At 45.0% G+C, this 23561-nt stretch overlaps 1 protein-coding gene across 1 annotated transcript in view; it reads left to right on the top strand.

Moving 5' to 3' along the window:
* DHX37 (DEAH-box helicase 37) overlaps window positions 1-23561 on the top strand; it is a 78384-nt gene continuing 54823 nt past the window's right edge. Inside the window, exons 1-8 of the mRNA XM_040347364.1 lie at window positions 1-107; window positions 4964-5079; window positions 5161-5327; window positions 9113-9225; window positions 10314-10662; window positions 16549-16697; window positions 17386-17478; window positions 20603-20699. Coding sequence (XP_040203298.1) covers window positions 4974-5079; window positions 5161-5327; window positions 9113-9225; window positions 10314-10662; window positions 16549-16697; window positions 17386-17478; window positions 20603-20699 — 1074 coding nt within the window. The 5' untranslated portion in view covers window positions 1-107; window positions 4964-4973. The remainder of the gene's footprint in view (window positions 108-4963; window positions 5080-5160; window positions 5328-9112; window positions 9226-10313; window positions 10663-16548; window positions 16698-17385; window positions 17479-20602; window positions 20700-23561) is intronic.

Below are 23561 nucleotides of genomic sequence, written 5' to 3'. Positions count from 1 at the left end.
ACATTGTACGTCACTTCCGCTTCCGGTGTAGCGGAAGCAGCATGTGTCTTCCCTGCACATACATACACACGTTGGGGGATTGTGGTGAATGATCGGTAGAGGTAACAGTAAGTGTCGCTTCTCCTTATGGTATATCCGTGCTGAGCTCTATATATACACACTGCCAGTACCATGGGAAATGACACCGAGCATGCTGGGATATACCCTCTGCTGGCTGGGGCTCACACACACTATAGTACATGTACACACTGCCGGTACCATGGGAAATGACACCGAGCATTCTGTGATATAGTCTCTGCTGGCTGGGGCTCACACACACTGTAGTACATGTACACACTGCCAGTACCATGGGAAATGACACCGAGCATGCTGGGATACATCCTCTGCTGTCTGGGGCTCACACACACACTATAGTACATGTACACACTGCCAGTACCATGGGAAATGACAACAAGCATGCTGGGATACATCCTCTGCTGGCTGGGGCTCACACACACTATAGTACATGTACACACTGCCAGTACTATGGCAAATGACACCGAGCATTCTGTGATATAGTCTCTGCTGGCTGGGGCTCTCACACACACTATAGTACATGTACACACTGCCAGTACCATGGGAAATGACAACAAGCATGCTGGGATACATCCTCTGCTGGCTGGGGCTCACACACACTATAGTACATGTACACACTGCCAGTACTATGGCAAATGACACCGAGCATTCTGTGATATAGTCTCTGCTGGCTGGGGCTCTCACACACACTATAGTACATGTACACACTGCCAGTACCATGGGAAATGACAACAAGCATGCTGGGATACATCCTCTGCTGGCTGGGGCTCACACACACTATAGTACATGTACACACTGCCAGTACTATGGGAAATGACACCGAGCATTCTGGGATACAGCCTCTGCTGGCTGGGGCTCACACACACTGTAGTACATGTACACACTACCAGTACTATGGGAAATGACACCGAGCATGCTGGGATACATCCTCTGCTGGCTGGGGCTCACACACACAAAAGTACATGTACACACTGCCAGTACTATGAGAAATGACACCGAGCATTCTGTGATATAGTCTCTGCTGGCTGGGGCTCACACACACTGTAGTACATGTACACACTACCAGTACTATGGGAAATGACACCGAGCATGCTGGGATACATCCTCTGCTGGCTGGGGCTCACACACACAAAAGTACATGTACACACTGCCAGTACTATGAGAAATGTCACCGAGCATTCTGGGATACAGCCTCTGCTGGCTGGGGCTCACACACACTATAGTACATGTACACACTGCCAGTACTATGGGAAATGACACGAGCATTCTGGGATACAGCCTCTGCTGGCTGGGGCTCACACACACTGTAGTACATGTACACACTGCCAGTACTATGAGAAATGACAACAAGCATGCTGGGATACATCCTCTGCTGGCTGGGGCTCACACACACTGTAGTACATGTACACACTGCCAGTACTATGAGAAATGACAACGAGCATACTGGGATACATCCTCTGCTGGCTGGGGCTCACACACACACTATAGTACATGTACACACTGCCAGTACTATGAGAAATGACAACGAGCATGCTGGGATACATCCTCTGCTGGCTGGGGCTCACACACACACTATAGTACATGCCAATGACGACCCTCAAACCGGGATGCCATATGATGTTAATCTATGTTGGTAGCATTAGATTGCATAGACTATGTGTACTTTTTCTTGTTTTTGGATAGAGCAGTGAGGGGTTAGAACCCCTTCAGCTTTTTCTAGCTGTGTCCCCGCTGGGTAGATTCGCTCTCTCTTGTTCTGATGACTACAGGCTCTGGAACTGAAAGTGAGAGACAGTCCCATGTTTGGATTTGTCATCAGATCAGGGGTAGAATGGAGTCTTCCCATGTTCCAGGTATTTACATCACTTCTCCCTAACATGTGAAGGAAAATCCTTTAACCACTTGCTTTCTGGGCACTTAAACCCCCCTCCTGCCCAGACCAGTTTTCAACTTTCAGCGCTCTCACACTTTGAATGACAATTGCGCGGTCATGCTACTCTGTACCCAAATACATTTTTTATAATTTCCCCCCACAAATAGAGCTTTCTTTTGGTGGTATTTGATCTGCTTTGTTTTTGTTTTTTTATGAAAAACAAACAAAACAGTTTTATATTTTGCTATAAAATTTTGCAAACAGGTAATTTTTCTCCTTCATTGATGTATGCTGATGAGGCTGCATTGATGGGCACTGAGAGGTGGCACTGAAGGGCATTGATAGGTGGCAGTGATGGGCACTGCTAGGTGGCACTGATGAGGCATTGATTGGCACCACTGGTGGGAATTGATAGTTGGCAATGATTGGTGACACTGATATGCACTGTGTGGGCACTGGAAGGTGGCACTGGTGGGTACAGATGAGGTGGCTGTGCCTCTTCCTCTTCATGACCGATGTCCCTTACACAGAAGCCAGTGATCGACTATTTTGCATGAGGAAAAAAAAATGATTATCGATCTTCTGTTTACATCATGTAATCTGCTGTCATTGGCTGACAGCTGATCACGTGGTAAGGGGTCAGGATTGGGAGTCTCATTGACTAGAGATCACAGCCCCTTGCAGGGAAGGACGTCTATTCACGGCCTCCCGGCAATGTAGGTCTGCACTGTAGCTATCATTTGGCTGTAGCACGGACGAGAACAGGTTAAATCCGATACTGATGGCGAAATATCCTGACTGGGATTTAACCATTTCCTGCACTGTCCTAAATGGGGAATAACAAACAAGTATTTTCATTGTACAGTACAGAACACCAGGCAAATGCTGGGTTTTAAGTTGCTATGGGCAGGGTCTATGAACTTCCGGCCTGTGTCCTGTACTCCAAGGTATGACATCAGTATGACAGTTAGCCCCAGTTCATACTAGAACATGGTGTGGGAAACCCGTGATCCGTGCCGGTTTCCTGAACCACATTCAAAACACACTGCCCTGGCAATCTACAGCAGATGTCAGTGTAATTGTAACTACACCCCAAATGCAGCGGGTTGCCTGAACCAAATCGCATGATACAGTGTGTTTCCAAAAGCAGTGTATGGACGACTTCGGTACGATGCGGTGTGATTTGAAAAATGAATGGGCTCCAATCGCACTGCACTGAATCATATGTGAGTGCACAGTGCATTCCTGTGTGATTCATGGTGTAAACATAGCCTTAAAGCGGAGGTTCACCCAAAAAATAAATTTTTAACATTACATTCAGCCGAGTTGTCCTAATGACAATCGGCTGTTTTTTTTTTTTTTTCGTACATACCGACTTTCACCGCCGCTTCCGGGTATGTCTTGTGCGGGACTGGGCGTTCCTATCTGATTGACAGGCTTCCGACTGTCGCATACTGCGTGTCACAAGTTGCCGAAAGAAGCCGAACGTCGGCGCGCAAGCGCCGTATAGAGCCGCACCGACGTTCGGCTTCTATCGGCAAAACCGTGACGCGCTGTATGCGACGGTCGGAAGCCTGTCAATCAGATAGGAACGCCCAGTCCCGAAGACGACATACCCGGAAGTGGCGGTGAAAGTCGATATGTACGGGGAAAAAAAACAGCCGATTGTCATTAGGACAACTCGGCTGAATGTAATGTTAAACATTTATTTTTGGGTGAACTCCCGCTTTAAAGTGGTTGTAAACCCTCACATATATCCAGTGAAGTGACTGGCCTCAGATGATACATAAAGATGACACAAATCCTCCTATGGAAGTTGTATCTGTTTATCTTCAGTCTTCTCTCCTCTACATCCGTTCAAAGTGCTGAATTATAAAGCTTCCCTGAAACTTCTGAAAAAAGGGGGTGGAGAGCTGACGTTACACACTGCAGTGCAGACCTCAGTGATGAAAGTTTTGAGACCTGATTGGAGGAAAGAGACTCACCTCCTTCACACAGGAACAGAGCTGAGCCTGTCAATCAGCTGGAGATCCTTCCCCTGTCACCTTTTTTTTCTCTTGGTGTCAGGAAAACTTGTCAGAAGTGATTCATGCTGATAGCAGGTGAACAAAGAAGCAGACAGAAATTATACTTGGGGCTTTTAAATGAGACAAGCGTACACTATAGAGAGATATACTTTGTTGTCCACATTTCATGTCTGAGGATTACAACCACTTTAAAGCAGAACAAATTCAACAATGTTACTTTCTGAAAACTGTTACATTTATGGCATGCCATGAATGATAACTGCTACAGTTACTAGTGGGCTTATGTTGGTGCTCAGTTGAACTGTTAAGCCATCAAATATCTGGTGTCATAGCTGATCACATGTGCAGCACCATGGCAGACCAAACGGAGGATAGGATGGCAGCATCCCTGACTATACAGAATAGAAGGCTTTAGTTACACTTTACCCACTTCCTGCCTGCCATAAAACAATATGACGTTGGCAAAGTGGTTGTGCTATCCTGATCGGAAGTGATAAGGATATCCCGCGATCGCGCGCCCCACAGTTGTCATTGATGTGGTGTGTCAGTCTGATGCACCGCATCTCCAATCTGTTTAAAGAGCCTCTGATGGAGTGTTCTACCATAATGTGCTAGTATGCACCGCATATTATGGCAGACTTGCCTGTTAAACAAAGCCCTCCAGTGCTGTGCTGTCACCACTTCCACTGGCGCCGGGTGCTTCCATCTTCCCCCAGGCTTTCTTCCAGGGTCCGTCTTTTTTGGGCACGATTATGTCACTCACCACGGCACACAGCAGGTGTTGTAAATGTGGAATGCGCTGTGCATGTGCAGCTCAGATCACCACAGACAGGTAGGGAGAAACACTTATGACAGAAGAGACCAGTAGGTGTCATCAATGCAACATTTGGTTGTCTTTTTATCTTTACCTATAAACTTAACCCTTACTAACAATGTAGCCTCTTGTTAAAAGTCAGGTCAAGGACTATAAAAATATGGTTATTTTCAGGACTTTCACCATGGGGAAAATGAGAAAGAAGCACAACTGGAAGGCAAGGCAACAAGTAAAGTCTACAGAAGATAACCCCTCAGATCCCGATCAACAAGTGCAAGTGGAGATTGAAGGTGAGACCCCCTGTGTAAGGTAGAACATAAAAATACTTTAGAATTAGTTAGAAATGTTACCTTACCTATTATCTATTTTAGGAGCTGAGCAGATAAAGGGACTGGATAAGAGCAATGCACTAGTGTTACCTTCCAAAAAAGGCAAAAAGAAAACAATTCATGAGAATGTTTCGACAAAAAAACCTTTAACCCGAAAACAGAAGAAGGCACTGCAGAAGGTTCTGGAGCAGAAAGAAAAGAAGAGTCAGGTTTGTGTATTTGGAAATACGTGCTGTCGCTTAGAACAGAACCATGGGCAAGTAGTTGTAAATCTAGTTGTTACATATATGGGGGAGATTAACAAAAATTGGTGCACACAGAATCTGGTGCAGCTGTGCATAGTAACCAGCTTCTGGCTGGCTTCACACTATACTACACGACTTTTATCCTACTTTGCTCTGCGACATTGGTCCTACACTGGTCCTACACTGATCCTACATTGGTCCTACATTTATCCTACATTGGTCCTACATCCATCCGACTTTCATGAACAGGATACTTCTTTGATCCGACTTTGCCCTGGACTTGAAGTCCGACTTTCAATGAGTGGGGATCCGACTTGGATCCCTGCCAATACCAGGCACTGTGCTTGATATGAATCTTGAGGGGGAACTCCACGCCATTTTACCAAAAAAAACGGCATGGGTTCCCCTCCAAGAGCATACCAGGCCCATGGGTCTGGTGCGGATTTAAGGGGGAACCCCCTACGCCGGGAAAACGGCGTGGGGTTCCCCCCAAAATCCATACCAGACCCGTATCCTAGCAGCAGCCCGGCCGGTCAGGAAAGGGGGTGGGAACGAGCGAGCGCCCCCACCCCCTTAACCATGCCAGGCCGCATGCCCTCAACATGGGGGTAGGTGCTCTGGGGCAGGGGGCGCCCTGCGCCCCCCCCCCCCAAAGCACCCTGCCCCCATGTTGATGAGGACAGGGCCTCTTCCCGACAACCCTGCCCGTTTGTTGTCGGGGTCTGCGGGCGGGGGGCTTATCGGAATCTGGGAGCCCCCTTTAACAAAGGGGCCCCCAGATACCGGCCCCCCACCCTAGGTGAATGAGTATGGGGTACATCGTACCCCTACCCATTCACCGGGAGGAAAAGTGTCAAAAAAATAAACACACTACATAGGTTTTTTAAATATTAGTCAGCTCCGGGGGGTCTTCTTCCGACTTCTCCGCTCTCCCGGGGTCTTCTTCTGACTTCAGGGGTCTTCTTCTGTCTTTTCCGCTCTCTTCTTCTGCTCTCCGCGCTCCCCGGTTCTTCTCCCGCTCTCCGGTGCCTTCTGCCGGGCTGCGCCGCCGCTGCTTTCTTCTTTGTAGCTCTTTTACTAGCGGCAGCGGCCAGCCTGGGCTTCCTCCGTCTTTTTCCTCGTCGCCCCCCTGCCCCAGAGCACCTACCTTTCCATGTTGAGGGCATGCGGCCTGGCACGGTTAAGGAGGGGGGGCGCTCCCTCGTCCCCACCCCCTTTCTTGACCAGCCGGGCTGCTGCTTGGATACGGGTCTGGTATGGATTTTGGGGGGACCCCACGCCGTTTTTTCGGTGTAGGGGGTTCCCCTTTAAATCCGCACCAGACCCATGGGCCCGGTATGCTTTCGGAGGGGAACCCATGCCGTTTTTTTTTGTCAAAATTTGGCTTGGAGTTTCTTCTCAAGATCAGCAGAGTACAAGTCGCATGTCAAAGTCGGAGTGTGCAAGACTGCAATCGGACTTTGATCATACTTCAATGATATTCAATGGAGTGAAGTAGGATCAAAGTCGGACCAAAGTAGTACAGGGAGCATTTGCAAAGTCGCTTCGACATGTGTCGGACCAGTTAAGACGGCTCCCATAGGGAAACATTAATTTTCACACGTCATGCGACATGAGCTCCCAATGTCGGAGCGTTTGTCGGACTAGTGTGAACCCGGCCTCTAACTTCAGCTTGTTCATTTAAGCTTTGACAATACAACCTGGAAGTTGATTGGTTACTATGCACTAGATTCTGTGTGCACCACTTTTAGTTAAATGTCCCCCATATGGGTGTTGGTTAAGATTTAGAATTCTGTTCAAGCAGGTCTTGGGAATGGGGCCTCGAACACAGAACATCCCCAGAACTCACCCCTAGCCCACTCGTTGGTCAGTAACGGAGCAGCAGGACATGTATAAGTCCATCACATTGATCTCTGATTCTTGATCCCTGTAAGCATGTGCAGGGTCTTCTTGGAACTATTTCCTTCACTAGTTGGATTACTATGGGCACTCCCTATCTGCCCCTGGAACAAAAGTTGGACTGAGTGCTTCTTAACCATTTACAAGAAGCCTTGTATGGTATCACTGAATATAAGGCTGAAGCTACATACAGTTTATATGGTGCTGACAATGGCCACAGCAATTAGCAAAGGGAATAATTAGTTTGGGAAAGCTTTGCCCAAACAGACTATTGGAAGTTAAAATAAACATAGTTGGTCTATAATAATAGAAGTGCAGAGAGCAGGATTCCCTGGCTAACAAAGGCAATACCAAATCATTGTAACTTAAAGAGGAAGTAAACCCTCTCTAAAGAAAAACACCCTACAAGACAAAGGCATAATGAGCTAGTATGCATAGCATACTAGCTCATTATGAATTAATTACCTGAGATCGAATCCCCGCTTCGAGGGTGACCTCCTCCCTCGCTGCCATGATACCCGGAGTGACTTCCGGGTATCGCTGCTCCGACGCTGTGACTGGCCGTCACTCCCGCGCATGCGTGTGGGTGCCGCCTTTAACGGCATGATCGCTATCGGAAGCAGCACGCTCAGTGTGCCTGCGCCCGATGTCTACGGCTCATGCGCCTTAGAGATCGGTGCCGGTATTTTCTGCAAATATCTCTTAGACCTTTTAGGTTTGGGAGATATTTGTTGCACCTACAGGTAAGCCTTAATCTAGGCTTACCTAGAGGTTAAACTGGTTGTAATGGGTTTACAACCACTTTAAGCTGATCTTATTCAAACGACCAGTGTCAAATGGATAGAATAACAAAGCTGTAATGTGCTAATTTGTAGTGCCAAGTAAAGCGGAACTTAGAGGAGGGCCGCCCCTCCCCCAGCACTACACATACTGTAGCTGCTGACTTTTAATATTGGGACACTTGCCTGTCCAGGAATCCAGCAATGTCAGCAACTCGGCACCCCATTCGATGTTTCCATCGGCTCTTAGGTGCTGCTGCCGCTATTTGTAGTAAGGGAACCAAGCAGTGAAACCTTTACGGCTTCACAGCCGGTTCCCTACTGCGCATGCGCAAAGTGCTCTGCACCGTCTGAATGGCCCGGCGGCGAATGAACTTCCGAGTGATCGCACCGCGGCGAGATCTCCCAGAAGTGGGGACAGGAATCTGTCAAAAACAGATACCAGCTCCCCCCGAAAGGTGCTAAATGTAGCCCCGGAGGGGGGGGGGGGGTAGGTGTCAATAAGCAGAGCATCCACTTTTGGGTGGAAATTCTGGGTTTGTATATTATATACATAGTTATCTATACACCATACCTGGCCGATGCTCCTGGAAATCACAGAAGTGGACACTGCTACTCCAGTGATCTCCACTTACTTCTGGGACCTGTGCTGAGGGCGCTTGGCAGGGCCGCCATTCAGAGAATGGTTTGCAATTTTTGAATACATTTAAAAGCGTTTCTGATTGAATGAGGTGGGGCAGTGACTGGCACCTGTGCCAAATGGCCCGGCCTTCTGTATTCAGAATGCAGCACAGGTCCTGGAAACAAGTAGAGATTACTGGAGTAGTGGTGTCTACTGCAGCGATTTCCAGCTTCCAGGGGCATTGACCTGGTATGGTATATGCATAGTTAGATGAGTCCAAGCTGGGACGAATGTAACTGTATAAAGTATCAGTACCTGGATACCTTAACAACTGTTTAATTTTGAGGGTTGTTTCGGGTTTTGCCCCATGTTGTAAATAATACCTTTTTAATTGTAACATTATTCTACCAGAGCCAGGAGCTCCTGTTCATTATCTTATTTTTTTGCAGAGAGCAGATATTCTCAGTAAGCTAAGTGAAGTGCAAGCTTCAGAGAAAGAGTTAAGTCTGCTGTATACAACCTCTAAATTGGGCACAGGTGATCGACTATTCGCCACCAAACGGTAAGCTGTTCGACATACTTCTTTTTGTGGTAATACTATTGATCAAATATTTTTTTGTTTAACACTAATCACAATTGTGAATCAATAGATATGCTGTTTTTTTTAAAGTCATGCGTGATTTTCTGGCGGACTTGTATATATTGCCACCCTTGTCATCTTTATTTTGCTTTTCTGTAGGTGTAGCCTGCCATGTACAGACCAGGAAAAAAGTCATGAGATTCTGGTCTGCCCATGAAGTTAGAGGTAGAGAGTGGGTACATTTGTTCTGGATGAACAGTTTTGTTCACTTTCTGATGTATTTCTAATAATAGAAGCAACATGGCAGAGCAGCAGGGAGGGCTGGGATGGTGCTCAGGGCTATTCCCACATTCTTCTTTCTTCACAGTAATTCAGAATTGGAGCTATGCATAGCCATCCATCTACATACTCCCTCTTTTGCAATCTTTTAGATTGGTTGCTACTAGAAAAGATTTCAAATGTGCACTCATTGCTGTTATAGCCTTAATGTTTAGCTCCAGGCTCCTTTAGAAAAAAAATAAGTCACCAGCTAAAAATACTGTAGCTGCTGACTTTTAATATTAGGATACTTACCTGTCCACAAATCCAGCGGTGTCTTCACCTGAGCCGATTTTTCAAACGGCTCTCATGTAAGGCGCGCTGTGCTGTGTGACTGGCCCAGAGGAAGGGGGCCAATCTTCCAGATGAGTCAGCCGGCAGTGGGACTAGGTACCTGGTTTTGAAAGGTGCCAAATGTGGCAGCGGAGGGGGGCAGGAGGCAAATAAGCAGAGCTGGTTTTATAAGCTATCGTGAGAAATGAAAATGCCCTATGTCTGACTTGTACTCAGCAGCTGAACACTCATTCACATCATGGGATAGCTGATAGATTCAGACACCTGATGACAGACAATAAGTTGGAACAATGCCATATTTTTGGTTGTGAAGGGGTGAAGCTCTATGACATTTCTGATACCATTGTAAGCTCGCTCATATATGTTAATAAAAGCAGTAATTTGGGTTTTAAATGCCCCAGGCAATGGTGAGCATTTTACATTGTAATGTAGGACATTCTTCAGTGACTCTTTTGTAGGTCCTTCGATGATACTGATGGTCCATCTCAGGGATACATAAGCAGCATCAGTGGGGCCAATAAGAAGCGCAGACGACGGTCTGAGGAAGACTCTGATGAAGAGTCTGATAATGTTGAGCACACCAACAGCTCTGGTGAGGAGGAGGCGGAGGAGGATGACGACACTGTAAAGGATAAACTGGAAAAGGATGCAGATATTGCAAACTCCACAGTGAAGCCTGTAGCTATAACTCCCCTGCAAAACTGTCATCTAAAAGACAAGTCTCTTCCTGCTAAAAGGCAACCAACAGCAACTCCATCATCAAAACCAGCAGTTTTTATCCCTGTGGACAGGACTCCTGAAATTCAGGTTTGTTTGGTTCTTTTTGATATTTCATGGTGTCCTTCCTTAAGGCACACACAGTACTTTGTGCTTATGTGGCTTGGATGGAATCTATCAAAGTACAGAAAATGTAGCACATAGGTTTGTGTTGTTGAAGAGCACCAAGTGGACAGATTGGTGTCATTACTAGTGAGATGCATAGACTAGACAAAGCTTCGTCTCATACCCTTGGTCTACCAAGAACCAAATCTGTGGATCTGTGTCTTATGTCATTGCACCTACTTGGAAATGAGATGGTTAAAGCAAATGTAAACCCTCACCTTGTGATACAACCCATTCAGTTTAAAATAGAAATAAAAAGGCAAACCATTTGTGTATAGATATATATAAATAAAAAAAACACCCTCATAATTATTTTTATTTTTTTACAATAGAACCCTCATAAACACTTTAATTTCCCTTTTTATAAGTGATCACATAATCTCTGTTCTCAGCTGAATAAGAGCTGGAAGAGCAGAAACTGCAGCACACTGAGCTCCCCAGGGGGACGTGGGGTCAAGTCAAGTCTGATCATTGGAGGAGAGCTTGCTGAGTTCTCAGCTTAGCTAGAGAACTGGCCACGCTGTGCTCTCATGCCTGTTGTGGTCAGTTTTTAATAGGAAAGCAGAGGCACTGGCAGGAACACTGGGGATTTCACATTAAGGAAGCAATACAAAGAGAGCAGGATACTTTTTTATGCAAGTACATGGTACAGCAGGCACATATCAGAAATATGAATTGTTGAGGTAACCGATTCTTTAATTATGTCAAGGGTACCTTTAGTAGCCTGTACTTGCTCCAGCAGGGCCCCTCCATCCATGTGACTGGTTCAGCGATGTCGCCTCTCAAAGGAGCTCCTGACCCCAGTTACATGCATGCCTTCTTGCATACAATGCAAGGTTCATAGTCCTGAACTGAACATGATGACACTAAGGGATACCTATTGCCTGGAGCTTTTGGCAGAGAATAGCCCTTGAGCACAGAATAAGGTGGGTAATGCACATTATCTCTACATCCTTAGACTAAACAAGCATTTAAAGCGGTACCTAACAGCAAACATTTATTATATTGCAGCTTGCCAATTCTTAGATGTGTTGGCTGCATTACTTTTCTTTTTTAGTTTCTGTTTCCACAGCATGGAAGATACATACAGGGTTGCGTTGTATGGGAGGAAGTAATACACAATGTTTTCACATACTGTCTTTTTAAAATACAGTGGTAGTAAGCCCAAAAGTAAGCATTATTTTACAGATTACCAGTTCTTAGATGTGTTGGCTGCATTATTTTAGGCTTTTTACCCTTTATTTCCACCTGGTGATCCAGCCAATAAGTCTGTTTTTGGACAGAAGAAGCTGTCCTGCAGATGTAGCAGTTAAAAGGGTTGAGACAAACCATTTACAAGTGACAGGGTTGCTAGCAATAATCTGCTTCTATTCATTTTATGTAAACCTTTATCACAAAAAGGAAAAAACTATTTCCTGTAACTGTTTATAAGGTGCGTGCTGGAGTTTGGCTTCAATACGTTAATTTAACTAAATCTGCTTGTATGTCTAAGGCCTCGTACAGACGAGCAAACATGTACGATGAAAACGGTCCGCCGGACCGTTTTCAGCATACATGTCTGCCCGGAGATTTCTGTATGATGGCTGTACTCACCATCATACAGAAATCCGCGCGTACTCGATACGCGGCGACGAGGCCGTGGCGACGTGCGCGGCCCTGGCAGTTCAATGCTTCCACGCATGCGTTGAAGTCATTCGACATATGCGAGGGATGACGGCCGCTCGGACATGTATGGTAGGTCTGTACAGACGACCGAACATGTCCGACGGACAGGATTCCAGCATGTTTAGAAATATTTGCCCGCTCGAAAAAGGCCCGGCGGGCAAATGTACGCTGGAATCCTGTCCGCTCGGCTGTACAGACGACCGAACATGTCTGCTGAAACTGGTCCGCGGACCAGTTTCAGCAGACATGTTCGGTCGTCTGTATGGGGCCTTACACTACCTTCGCCCCAAGACTGACAATGCAGCTGTACAGATGTGTCTCTGTTGCTCTTTTTATCCAGAGTGCAGATTTTCTAAGGCCTCATTAACTCGGGCCAATTACATCTGTGTCCCATGCAGGGCCATGTTTTATTGGCAATAGGCAACAGCGGAACTAATACCTGTGCATTCCCTTACCGGTAAACATGGCCTTGCATGGGGCATGGATGTAATCCCTCCATCTAATCGAGGCCTAAGGCAGGAATTGTGATCCTGGCCAAATCACCAGGTGAAAACAGAGGAAGGAAAGCCTGAAAAAGAAAACGAATACAGCCACCACTTTTGAGGATTGGTGAGGTGCAATATACTAAATATTTGGTTTTGGGTTTAACACGGCTTTAACCCCTGCAGGGGGGAGGTCAACTGCAAGGGTAAATTTAAAAAGTGGATGTAAACCCATTTTTTTTGGGCTGGCTCAATGTATAGTATAGGATTTCAGATCATCTGTGCCCAGTCTTGCCACAAAGAGTTAATCCAACTCTGAGCAATCCTCTTATCTTTTTTCAGAGCGATAAAGCAGACAAATGTAGAAAACCCTGTCTGTTCTCCCCCCCCCCCTGCTGTGAGTGGCAGGTGATTTACATATCTCATGCACTAGCCTGAGACAGGCATTATTTTTTAATTCCCACCCCCACTCCTTTCTTCTGCGGCTCTCCTAGGATTGGCTGTTCCACACCTCCGCATGATTGGGCATGCTGAAGTCATGTGTTGACTTTTCTGGGTTTTGACTGGATGTTAGTGATCATAGCAGAATTTAGTGTAAGAAATACACAGGGTAAATTGCATGTTGAGAAGGGGAGTGTAAAGGAGGGCGGGGAGTCTACTGACATCACGACTCCACCCACCGAGCTCCGGACAACAGAATCCCACAGAATCTTTAATTTTTTAGGTCTCATAACAGACAGAGGGGAGACATTTGACAGGTAAGGATACATGCAGGATGAATCTATATCCTTATAGATCACCACTATGGCAGTAGTTTAGAAAGGATGAGTGAGTTTACATCCACTTTAATTCCCAGCTTTAATGAATGTTAAAAACATCTGGAGAATTCTTTTTTTTTTTGATTAAATTGCATTATTCAATATATATATATATATATATATATATATATATATATATATATATATATATATATATATATATATATATATATATATAAACTTTTTAGGGATTTGGTTTGTCTGTCTTTGGCACTATTCTTGGCAGTTCTTTTCTTTATATTGATTGCGTTACACCTGCCGTAATGTATGGAATTGTAATGTATGCCCGCTTTTGTTTCTCCCTCTTGTTGGATATTTTCTCTAACAATTTCCTCTACCTTTCTAGATGACTGTACTGTGCAAACCATTCTGAAACAAAAAATAGTGCACTGTCCCATATAATGAATAGTCAAATCAATCCTAGACTTTATTAAGCAATATATAAACCACAAAAGCAATACATTGTAGTAGATTTACTAAAGCTGGCACACTCAGAATGTGGTGCAGCTTGGCATTGTAGCCAATCGGCTTCTAACCTCAGCTTGCTCAATTTAAAGCGGTAGTTCACCCTCCTTAAGAACATTGCAGCATAAAATCCGGCATAGTAGCGGGAGCTACACTATGCCGGTCTTAATTTTTTTATCCCGGTACTCACGGTTATATCGTGCATTGACGATTCCGTCTGCCGCGGGGAATGGGCGTTCCTAGCAAGAGGGAGGGTGATTGACGGCCGGCTCTGGCACGTCACGCTCCCCGAAGACAGCCGGAGTAGGTCTCGGCTCTTCACGGCGCCTGCGCACAGGCTATGCGCACGCGTCGTGAAGACCAAGCCTATTTCGGCTATTTCCGGAGAAGCGTGACGCGCCAGAGCCAGCCGTCAATCATCCTCCGTCTCCATAGGCACGCCCATTCCCCGGTATCTTCGATCTACGCGTACAAGGTGAGTACGGGGGTAAAAAATTCGGGACAGGCATACTGTAGCTCGCGCTACAATGCCTGATTTTATGGTAAAAGAAAAAAAAATTTTTTTTTTTCGTCGATAGGGTGAACCCCCGCTTTAAGCTTTGGCAATAAAACCTGGAAGCTGATTGGTTTCTATGCAGAAGTGAGCCTGATTTTGCACACTCCAGCATTGGCAAATAAACTCCATTGTGCAACAAAGCAATAGTGCAAATCAAGCAATAAATTAAAAATATGCAAATAAATTCAGTTGTTGTCAATAATCCAAAAAAAGAATCATAAAGAGTCTCTTAATTAACCACTTGCCGCCCGGCCTATGGCCGATTTACGTCCGGGAAGTGGTTTTGAAATCCTGACTGGACGTCCTGCAGGATTTCATGCCGCGCGCGCCCGTGGGGGTGCGCGGCGATCGGTGATGCGGGGTGTCAGTCTGACACCCTGCATCTCCGATCTCGGTAAAGAGCCTCCGACGGAGACTCTTTACCACGTGATCAGCCGTGTCCAATCACGGCTGATCACGATGTAAACAGGAAGAGCCGTTGATGGCTCTTCCTCACTCGCGTCTGACAGCCCCCCCTCGGATCGCCACACTTGACCACCAGGGAAGCCCACCCCGGACCACCAGTGAAGGGCAAATAAAAAAAAGCATTGAAAAAAAAAAAAAAGTCTTAAAAAAAAAAAAAGATGCCAATCAGTGCCCACAAATGGGCACTGACTGGCAACATGGGTAGATTAGTGCTGCCCCACAATGTCCATCAGTACCACCCCACAGTGTCCATCAGTGCCACCCCACAGTGCCCATCCATGCCCAGTGCCCACCTATCAGTGCCCATAAGTATCCATCAGTGCCACCCATCAGTGCCGCCTATGTGTGCCCATCAGTGCCGCCTATGTGTGCCCATCAGTGCCGCCTATGTGTGCCCATCAGTGCCGCCTATGTGTGCCCATCAGTGCTGCCTATGTGTGCCCATCAGTGCCGCATACCAGCGCCGCCAATCAGTGCCACCTCATCTGTGCCCGTCAGTACTACCTCATCGATGTCCATCAGTGCCGCCATATCAGTGCCCGTAATTGAAAGAGAAAACGTACTTATTTACAAAAAAATGTACAGAAAAAAATAAAAACTTCATTTTTTTTCAAAATGTTCAGTCTTTTTTTAGTTCGCAGAGGTGATCAAATACCACCAAAAGAAAGCTCTATTTGTGGGGAAAAAAGGACGCCAATTTTGTTTGGGAGCCACGTCGCACGACCGCGCAATTGCCATTCAAAGTGCGACAGTGCTGAAAGCTGAAAATTGGCTTGGGCGGGAAGGTGCGTAAGTGCCTGGTATGGAAGTGGTTAAAAAGGTCCTTGTATAAATACTGGTGATAACTGTCCTCAGTGCTGAAATGAGTCTTTAAAAATAAAAAAACTGTGTTGATCCGGAATTGCAGGCATCAAAAGAGCATGAAGTCCGTCTCTAGGTGAGAAGCTCCCATACAAAACCAAATTGTGATGCTATGCTTCCTCAGTAGAATGCAATGGTCTATTTTAAAACCGGCTCTTATATCATCATATGATAAGCAGGGAAAAACTCATAGTGCAGTAAAGCCAGATTTACTTTTATTAAAAACAAGAATTGCACTTACATTTAGGCAGTATATAATCGGCATCAAAAGTAAAACACGCTAGCCGTGGCGTCTCCTGTCCTGTCGGCACGTGATGTTACACGCACTCTACCCGACATATTTCCCCAAAAAATGGCGTCCTCTGGGTCTGGAGGGTTGTCCAATGCAAACCCTGTAGTGTTCTGCTTTATCAACACTAAAGAGGCTCAGCAGTCTTTAATCATGATCTAATATTTTCAAGTTATCTTTGCATAATTCAGACTTTCTTTATAAATATAGGAGGCCAGGTTAAAACTTCCTATTTTAGCAGAGGAACAAGTCATTATGGAAGCCATAAAAGAAAACCCTGTTGTAGTTCTGTGTGGAGAGACTGGTAGTGGAAAGACGACTCAGGTGCCACAGTTTCTATACGAAGCTGGATATGGAAGGTGGGTTTTCTTATTTTTATATTAACAAACTATAATCAATTTTTACCTCTGAAATTGCAGTTTCTGTTCCATTGCATGGAAGATGGAACATACAGGGTTGAGTTGTATGGGGGGGCAGGTACCCAATGTGGTCACAGACTGTGACCTCTAGCAGGAATTATCTTAAAAGTCAGACTTTATTTTTTGTGTCCCTTTTTAAATTGATACTTAAAGATTCTTATTTCACAAACATGGTGCTGAAATTCAATTTCTGTGAACCCAGCGGACCACTGAGGGAATCAGCAGTGTATGTTCTTTCATCAGCAGTCTATAACACAGGAAATCTGGGTCCGCCTTTAGCGCAGTGTTCTTAGAAGTAGAATGTCTTAGGGTTTGCTGTCCAATAAATTAGATCTATACAGCACAAGCATTTGTGAAGTGCCAGAAAAATAATACTGTATATATGAATGTCTTTAGACTGCAATGCTTTCCAGTTCAGTATAAAAAAGCAGTCCCAGCACCATTTAAAATGTTGCACTTATGGCTTTAGCATCAGTTTTGTTCAGTGTACTCCTAATTTCAGTTATTCCTTTTTGTTCAGCTAGTTACATCAATCCTGGTATGTGTGTCTGTGTACAGTGATTATTGCTCTGTAACTATGCGGCTCTATGGTTCGTATTTATTACTGACTTCTTCTTCTGCTTTATAGTAGCAATGATATAATTGGTGTTACTGAACCACGACGTGTAGCAGCAGTGACCATGTCACAGAGAGTGGCACTAGAAATGAACTTACCTCAAAGGTTAGTATAATATAATGAATCATTGTCATTGTGAATCGGCAAGTCAAGACTTGGGTGATTAAATAGTAGTGCAAGTACTGATACTATCAGGGGTCTCCAAACTTTCTAAGCAAAGGGCCACTTTGCTATCCGTTTAGACCAAGGTCTCCAAAACGTAATAAGCAAAGGGCCAGTATACTGTCCTTCAGACTTCATTGGGGCTGGACTATGCTCCAGTGTCAACGGGAGTATATAATTCCTCAGGCTTGGTGGTCAGTAGGAGTAAAAAATAATTACAAAGCATGTGTGGTTAGTCGGAGGAGGGATATTGCCCCATCATTAGTACCGGTGAGAGTAATAGCGCCCAATCATTGGGGTCAATAGAAGTAATAGTGCCCCCATCGTTGGTGTCAGCGGAAGGAAAAATGCTCCACCACTGGTGTCAGTGGAAGGAATGGTGCCTCAACCTTGTTGATAGTGGGATAAATGATGCCCCATATCAGTTGTCGGATTAGTGACCAAAGGGCCAGATAAAGCCAAGCAAAGGGCCACATCTGGCCCGTGGGCCACAGTTTGGAGACCACTGCTTTAGAGGGTCCGGACTGTGGCCAGTGGGTGTAGAAAATGTCCTGGCGTCAGTAACCATGCCCCATCATTGGTGTCTATGGGCAGGAAGAGTCCCCCATTGTTGGTGTCAGTTGGAGGAAAGGTGTTCCACTGTCAGTGGCAGGAATTATGCCGCACTGTTAATTTCAATGTGAGGAATAGTGCCCCAAGGGCCGAATAAAAGCAAGCAAAGGACCACATTTTGGAGATAACTGCTATTGATCACTGTTTCTCAGTCATCTTCAAGTCGTGGCACCCTCTAAAACAGGGGTCTCAAACTGGTGGCCCTCCAGCTGTTGCGAAATTAAAAGTCCCATGAGGCATTGCAGGGCTGTGTTACAAGCATGGCTCCCACAGGCAGAGGCATGATGAGACTTGTAGTTTTGCAACAGCTGAAGGGCCACCAGTTTGAGACCCCTGCTCTAAAAGTATGCAAAATCTAAAGGTACCCTAGTGTAAAATTACAAATGTTAGCATCCCCTCTCCATACATGAGAGTTCTTCGTCCGATCAGATGCCCCCTCCCCTAAGCCAGAGCAAACTGGGTCCTTTGCTTGCTGCACTCCAGGATGTCGCTGATTGAGAAATTCTGCTGTAAAGTGCACCATAAAAATCCAAATGCTTGGTCCGGCAGACCAACAACCATACATTTTTAAAACCAGAAATCTGTTATGCAGTGCGCCTTTTGGCAAGTTAATGTTTTACCCAATTGCTTAGAGCACCTTCTTATTGGTCAATGAGGCCATCACAATGATGGTCCATTAATGAGGCATTAGAATGCTCTGACATCTGAGCTTAATTAGCATTTGCATTTTAGAGTGCCTCAGATTTTGGGGCTTCTGGATTCCTCTAGAAGAATGATAACAAATGCAGTACTACCAAGAGGGGATGTACATCAGTTAGGGACATATAAGAGAGTGCAAATTATTAGATTTTATTTCACTTTTTGCTGCTGTTGTCACTATACTCATAAAACATATCTGCAATTCCAACTACATTTAAATATGGCTGTTCTTCTCTCTGAATAGTTCAGTGGTTGTTTACATTTATGCTTTGACCTGAAAGCACACCTTCACCCTCTCTTTATCATGTCTTAATTTTAACTGTCTTGGCATATGCATCTACACTACCCCTTTCCTACCCCCCCCCCCCCAACCTTTTCAGCTGTTGTATGGATATCTACTAGGTAAAATAATATGATAAAAACATATACCTATCCACAAATACCCCTATCTATAATATCCCATAAAGTGCAGCAGCTTGTAATACCCAGAGTGCAGGCATCAGAAGTATGTAATGGACAAAATGCAAGAGTCAGGGGTGTTTAATGTTCATAGTCTAGGGGAAGAGTCAGGGGTGTGTAATGTGCATAGTCTAGGGCAGGGGTCTCCAAACTTTTCAAACAAAGGGCCAGTTTATTGTCCTTCCGAATTTAGGAGGGCCGAATTGTGGCCATTGGGCGCAGAAAAAGTCCCGGGCCCAGCATCAGTGAGAATAAATATGGCCTCAGGGCAGGTGGTCAGTAGGAGGAGGAGTAGTGCCCCTATCAGTAGGAGGAATATTATCCCATCGTTGGTATAAGTGAAAGAGATAGTGCCCCCTTGGTGTCAGTGGGAGGAATAGCGCCTCATATCAGTGGGAGGATTAGTGCCCCAAGGGCCGAATAAAAGCTAGCAAAGGGCCACATCTGGCCCTCGGGCCACAGTTTGGAGACCCCTGGTCTAGGGGGGAAGAGTCAGGGGTGTGTAATGTGCATAGTCTAGGGAAGAGTCAGGGGTGTGTAACGTCCATAGTCTAGGGCAGGGGTCTCAAACTGGTGGCCCTCCAGCTGTTGTGAAACTACAAGTCCTATGAGGCATTGCAAGGCTGACAGTTCCAAGCATGACTTCCATAGGCAGAGGCATGATGGGACTTGTAGTTTCGCAACAGCTGGAGGGCCGCCAGTTTGAGACCCCTGGTCTAGGGAAAAGTGCAGGGGTGTGTAAACCAACACCCCCCAAAACAAGTCCTCTTCTCTCTCTCTCCAACATCACCCTCCCGGCACAAATCCTCCCGCCCCAAATCACTTCTTTCCAGCACAGATCATCTCTGCTTCACCTTAAATCCCTCCTCGTAGCACAAGATGTAGCTCAAATCTTTGTTACCTTCCCAAGTCATTGTGTACCTCAGTACAATTCCATCCTCCCTCCCAAACTTGCAGACCTCAGACAAAATGCCGGGAGGTGTTTTTGCTCCCAGGCTCCCCCTCCCCCATACGTGTTGTGTTATGTGACATGTCCGAGCCAAAGAGGAACCTATAGGCAGCTTCCATTGTCTCTGAAGTGTATTGCTGTGACAGGCAGCCAATGGGAAGAGATGCTGGATGTTGCAGTGGGGTGCGATCGCGCCTTCAGGGACCAGAACCACCTTGCAGAAGATGCAATGCCCTTGACCATGGCTAAAATAAATATGCAGCTTTTTCGCTCTTTTGAGAAACTTTGGAAATGTATTTTTTTACACATGTATTAACAGCATTTTTTATTTTATTTTTTATTTTAAAGTGTGATCTCTTATCAAATCCGGTATGAAGGGAATGTCTCTTCTGAGACCAAAATAAAGTTTATGACAGACGGTGTCCTGCTGAAAGAAATCCAAAAGGTGATTTTAATTAGTCCCATGTATCCACTGCTATGTTTCTTCTAGATTATGCAGATCACAGAAGTCAAATGGCTAATTCGCCCTCCAGAAAAGTATGATGCTATTTTGAAACCTTTTTATTTTTTTGTCTTTGCAGCCATTAGTGAGAAACTCCCACTATATATTTGTGTTCCCATTCACACAGCATGCCTGAAAGTTATTTAAAAAAATCGTATCCGTCTAGTTTCTTTAGAGCAGTTTTTTACATAAGACTGTATAGGCAGGTTGAATACACAATACAAAATGTTGGTTATGGTAAACCTAATTCCTCCTTAATGTCACATAGAAGGGGAAAACTATGTAAGATTTTACAAAATATTTCAGCAAATAAAATAATTTTTTTAAATATTTCTAGTTTATGCTATACTGTAAATGGAAACGTGTAACAAACATATAAAGTAGGCGTCCAATGTGGCCGCGAAAGTGTAAAAAAAACTTTGAAGATCGTCTCTAGTCCAAAGATTTGTTTCATCTGCATTAAAGTGATTGTAAACCTCAGACATGAAATATGATTAAAGTACATCCCTCTATAGCAGGGGTCTTTAAACATTTAAAAAAAGGGCCACTTTATTGTCCCTCAGCCTTTAGAAAGGGCCGGATTGTGGCCAGTGGGTGCAGAATATGTCCCGGGCCCAGCACTAGTAAGAATGAATGTGGCCTCAGGGTTGGTGGTCAGTAGGAAAAGGAGTAGGGCCCCTATTAGTAGGAGGTATAGTATCCCATCATTGATATTAGCAGAAGAACTAGTGCCCCCTTGTTGGTGTCAGTGGAAGGAATAGTGCCTCATATCAGTTGGAGGAATAGTGCCCCAAGGGCCGCATAAAGGCTAACAAAGGGCCACATCTGGCCATCGGGCCGCAGTTTGGAGACCCCTGCTCTATAGTATGTAATTGTCTCAATTTAAATCACCAAGTGTAATTTTTGTCTGCTGCTCTGTTTCTTTTATAAGCATGAATCACTTCTGGCAGTGTTCCGTAACACAGAGAAAAAACAGTGACAGGGGAGGGAGCTCCAGCTGATTGACAGCTTCAGCTCTGTTCCTGTGTGGAGGGGGAGTGCCTTCCGTCCAATGAGCTCTCAGACCTCTCTTTACTGAGCTCTGCAGAGTGTAATTTCCGTTCTTCACCCCCTTTTTTCTGAACTCTGAGAAGCTTATAAGTTTTGCATTTTGAACATATGTAGAGAAGAGAAGACTGCAGACAGACAGGTACAACTTCTGTAAAAGGATTGGTTTAATCTCTGTGTATCACCTGAGAACATTTGTCTGTTCACTGGGTATATGTAAAGGTTTACAATCCTGGTAAGGTTTTTGAGATTGTTGCCCATTTGGGTGACTATAGTGCTTACTTGAGGTCTTCTTCAAATGAGAAGTCCACTTTAAAAAAAAAAAATACACATACCTGTATATTTTATTGAAAAACAAAAAATGCAAATAATATTTTCAAAACATTGCAGCCACGTTCAGTAGTTTGCGGGTGCAATGCCAGGCTCCTGCAGACTTTCTCCACCTCACTGTCCGCATCAAGGTAAGGACTTCCGTTGTGGAGGATGTTCCAATAGATTACAGATGTGGTTACCACCAAAATCACGTTCTCTTGAAAACAAAAAGTTTGTCTGCCGCAGTGGAAGATGGGACTTATCGTTCATTCATTCACAAATCTTTGTGAATAAATCACGCAGCATTGCCGCACAAATATCAAAACTGACATCGAAGGTGAAAAAAACACACATTCTGTCAAAGTTTGGGTTATGGGTGCAAAAGGTGAAGTTAGTCTTTGAGATTGCTGTACATTGGACTTGCTGGTTCTTGCATATTGTAATTTAAAATACGTATGTATGCTTTTAAGTCTGCAGTATGGATTCATTTTAGATCCAATATACAGAAGTCTGCTTTATGATGTATGTTCAGCCAAACAGTGTTTTTCTTCTTCTTTTTTTTTAACATGAGGAAAGATAGAACTTTGTCAGCTTGTTATGTGTTTTCCTTCATTTTCTTGTCTGGTGAAAGTTGTCACTGTGACTGTTGGGGAACATTTCTCAGAGCCCTGAATAGCAGTAAGAACCCAACCTTCCCCAAAACATATAAATTAAGAAACATGTTTAACTACTTCAGCTCCGGAAGATTTACTCCCCTTCATGACCAGGCCATTTTTTGTGATACCCAAAAGTGGAACATCCGCTTATCTGATTTCTCCCCCCTCCGGTGCCACATTTGGCACCCTTCGGGGGGAGCTGGTGCCTGTTTTTTACAGGTACCCTTTCCCCACTTCCGGGAGACCAGGCCACAGCAGCTCGGCTCCTCCTCACTCCTGCCGGGCCAGTGAAAGAGCTCAGCGCGCTTTGCACATGCGCAGTAGGGACCTGGCTGTGAAGGCAAAGGGCTACACTGCCAGGTTCCCTTACCTGCAATGGCGGTGGCAGCACCCGACCAGCCAATGCAAACATCGGCTGTGGTGCCGACATCGCTGGACTCCAGGACAGATAAGTGTCCTAATGTTAAAAGTCAGCAGATACAGTATGTGTAGCTGCTGACTTTTTTAATTTTTAATGGGGCGGGCGGAACTCCGCTTTTAACTGACAGTTGCGTGGTCGTGCAATGCTGTACCTGAATAATATTTGTATTTTTTTCCCTACAAATAGAGATTTATTTTGGTGGTATTTTGATCACCTTTGCGGTTATTATTTTTTGCGCTATATACAAAAAAAGACCAACAATTTTGAAAAAAAAAAAGAAAATACGTTTTTTTTTACTTTCTGCTAGAAAACATTCCCAATAAACAAATGTAAGAAATCTAATTTCTTCATCAATTTAGGCCAATATGT

This window comes from Rana temporaria, chromosome 1 (genome assembly GCF_905171775.1).
Source record: "Rana temporaria chromosome 1, aRanTem1.1, whole genome shotgun sequence".
Taxonomy (NCBI): Eukaryota; Metazoa; Chordata; class Amphibia; order Anura; family Ranidae; genus Rana; species Rana temporaria.
Note: the sequence above shows the minus strand (reverse complement) of the source record. Positions and strands in the feature narration are given on the sequence as shown.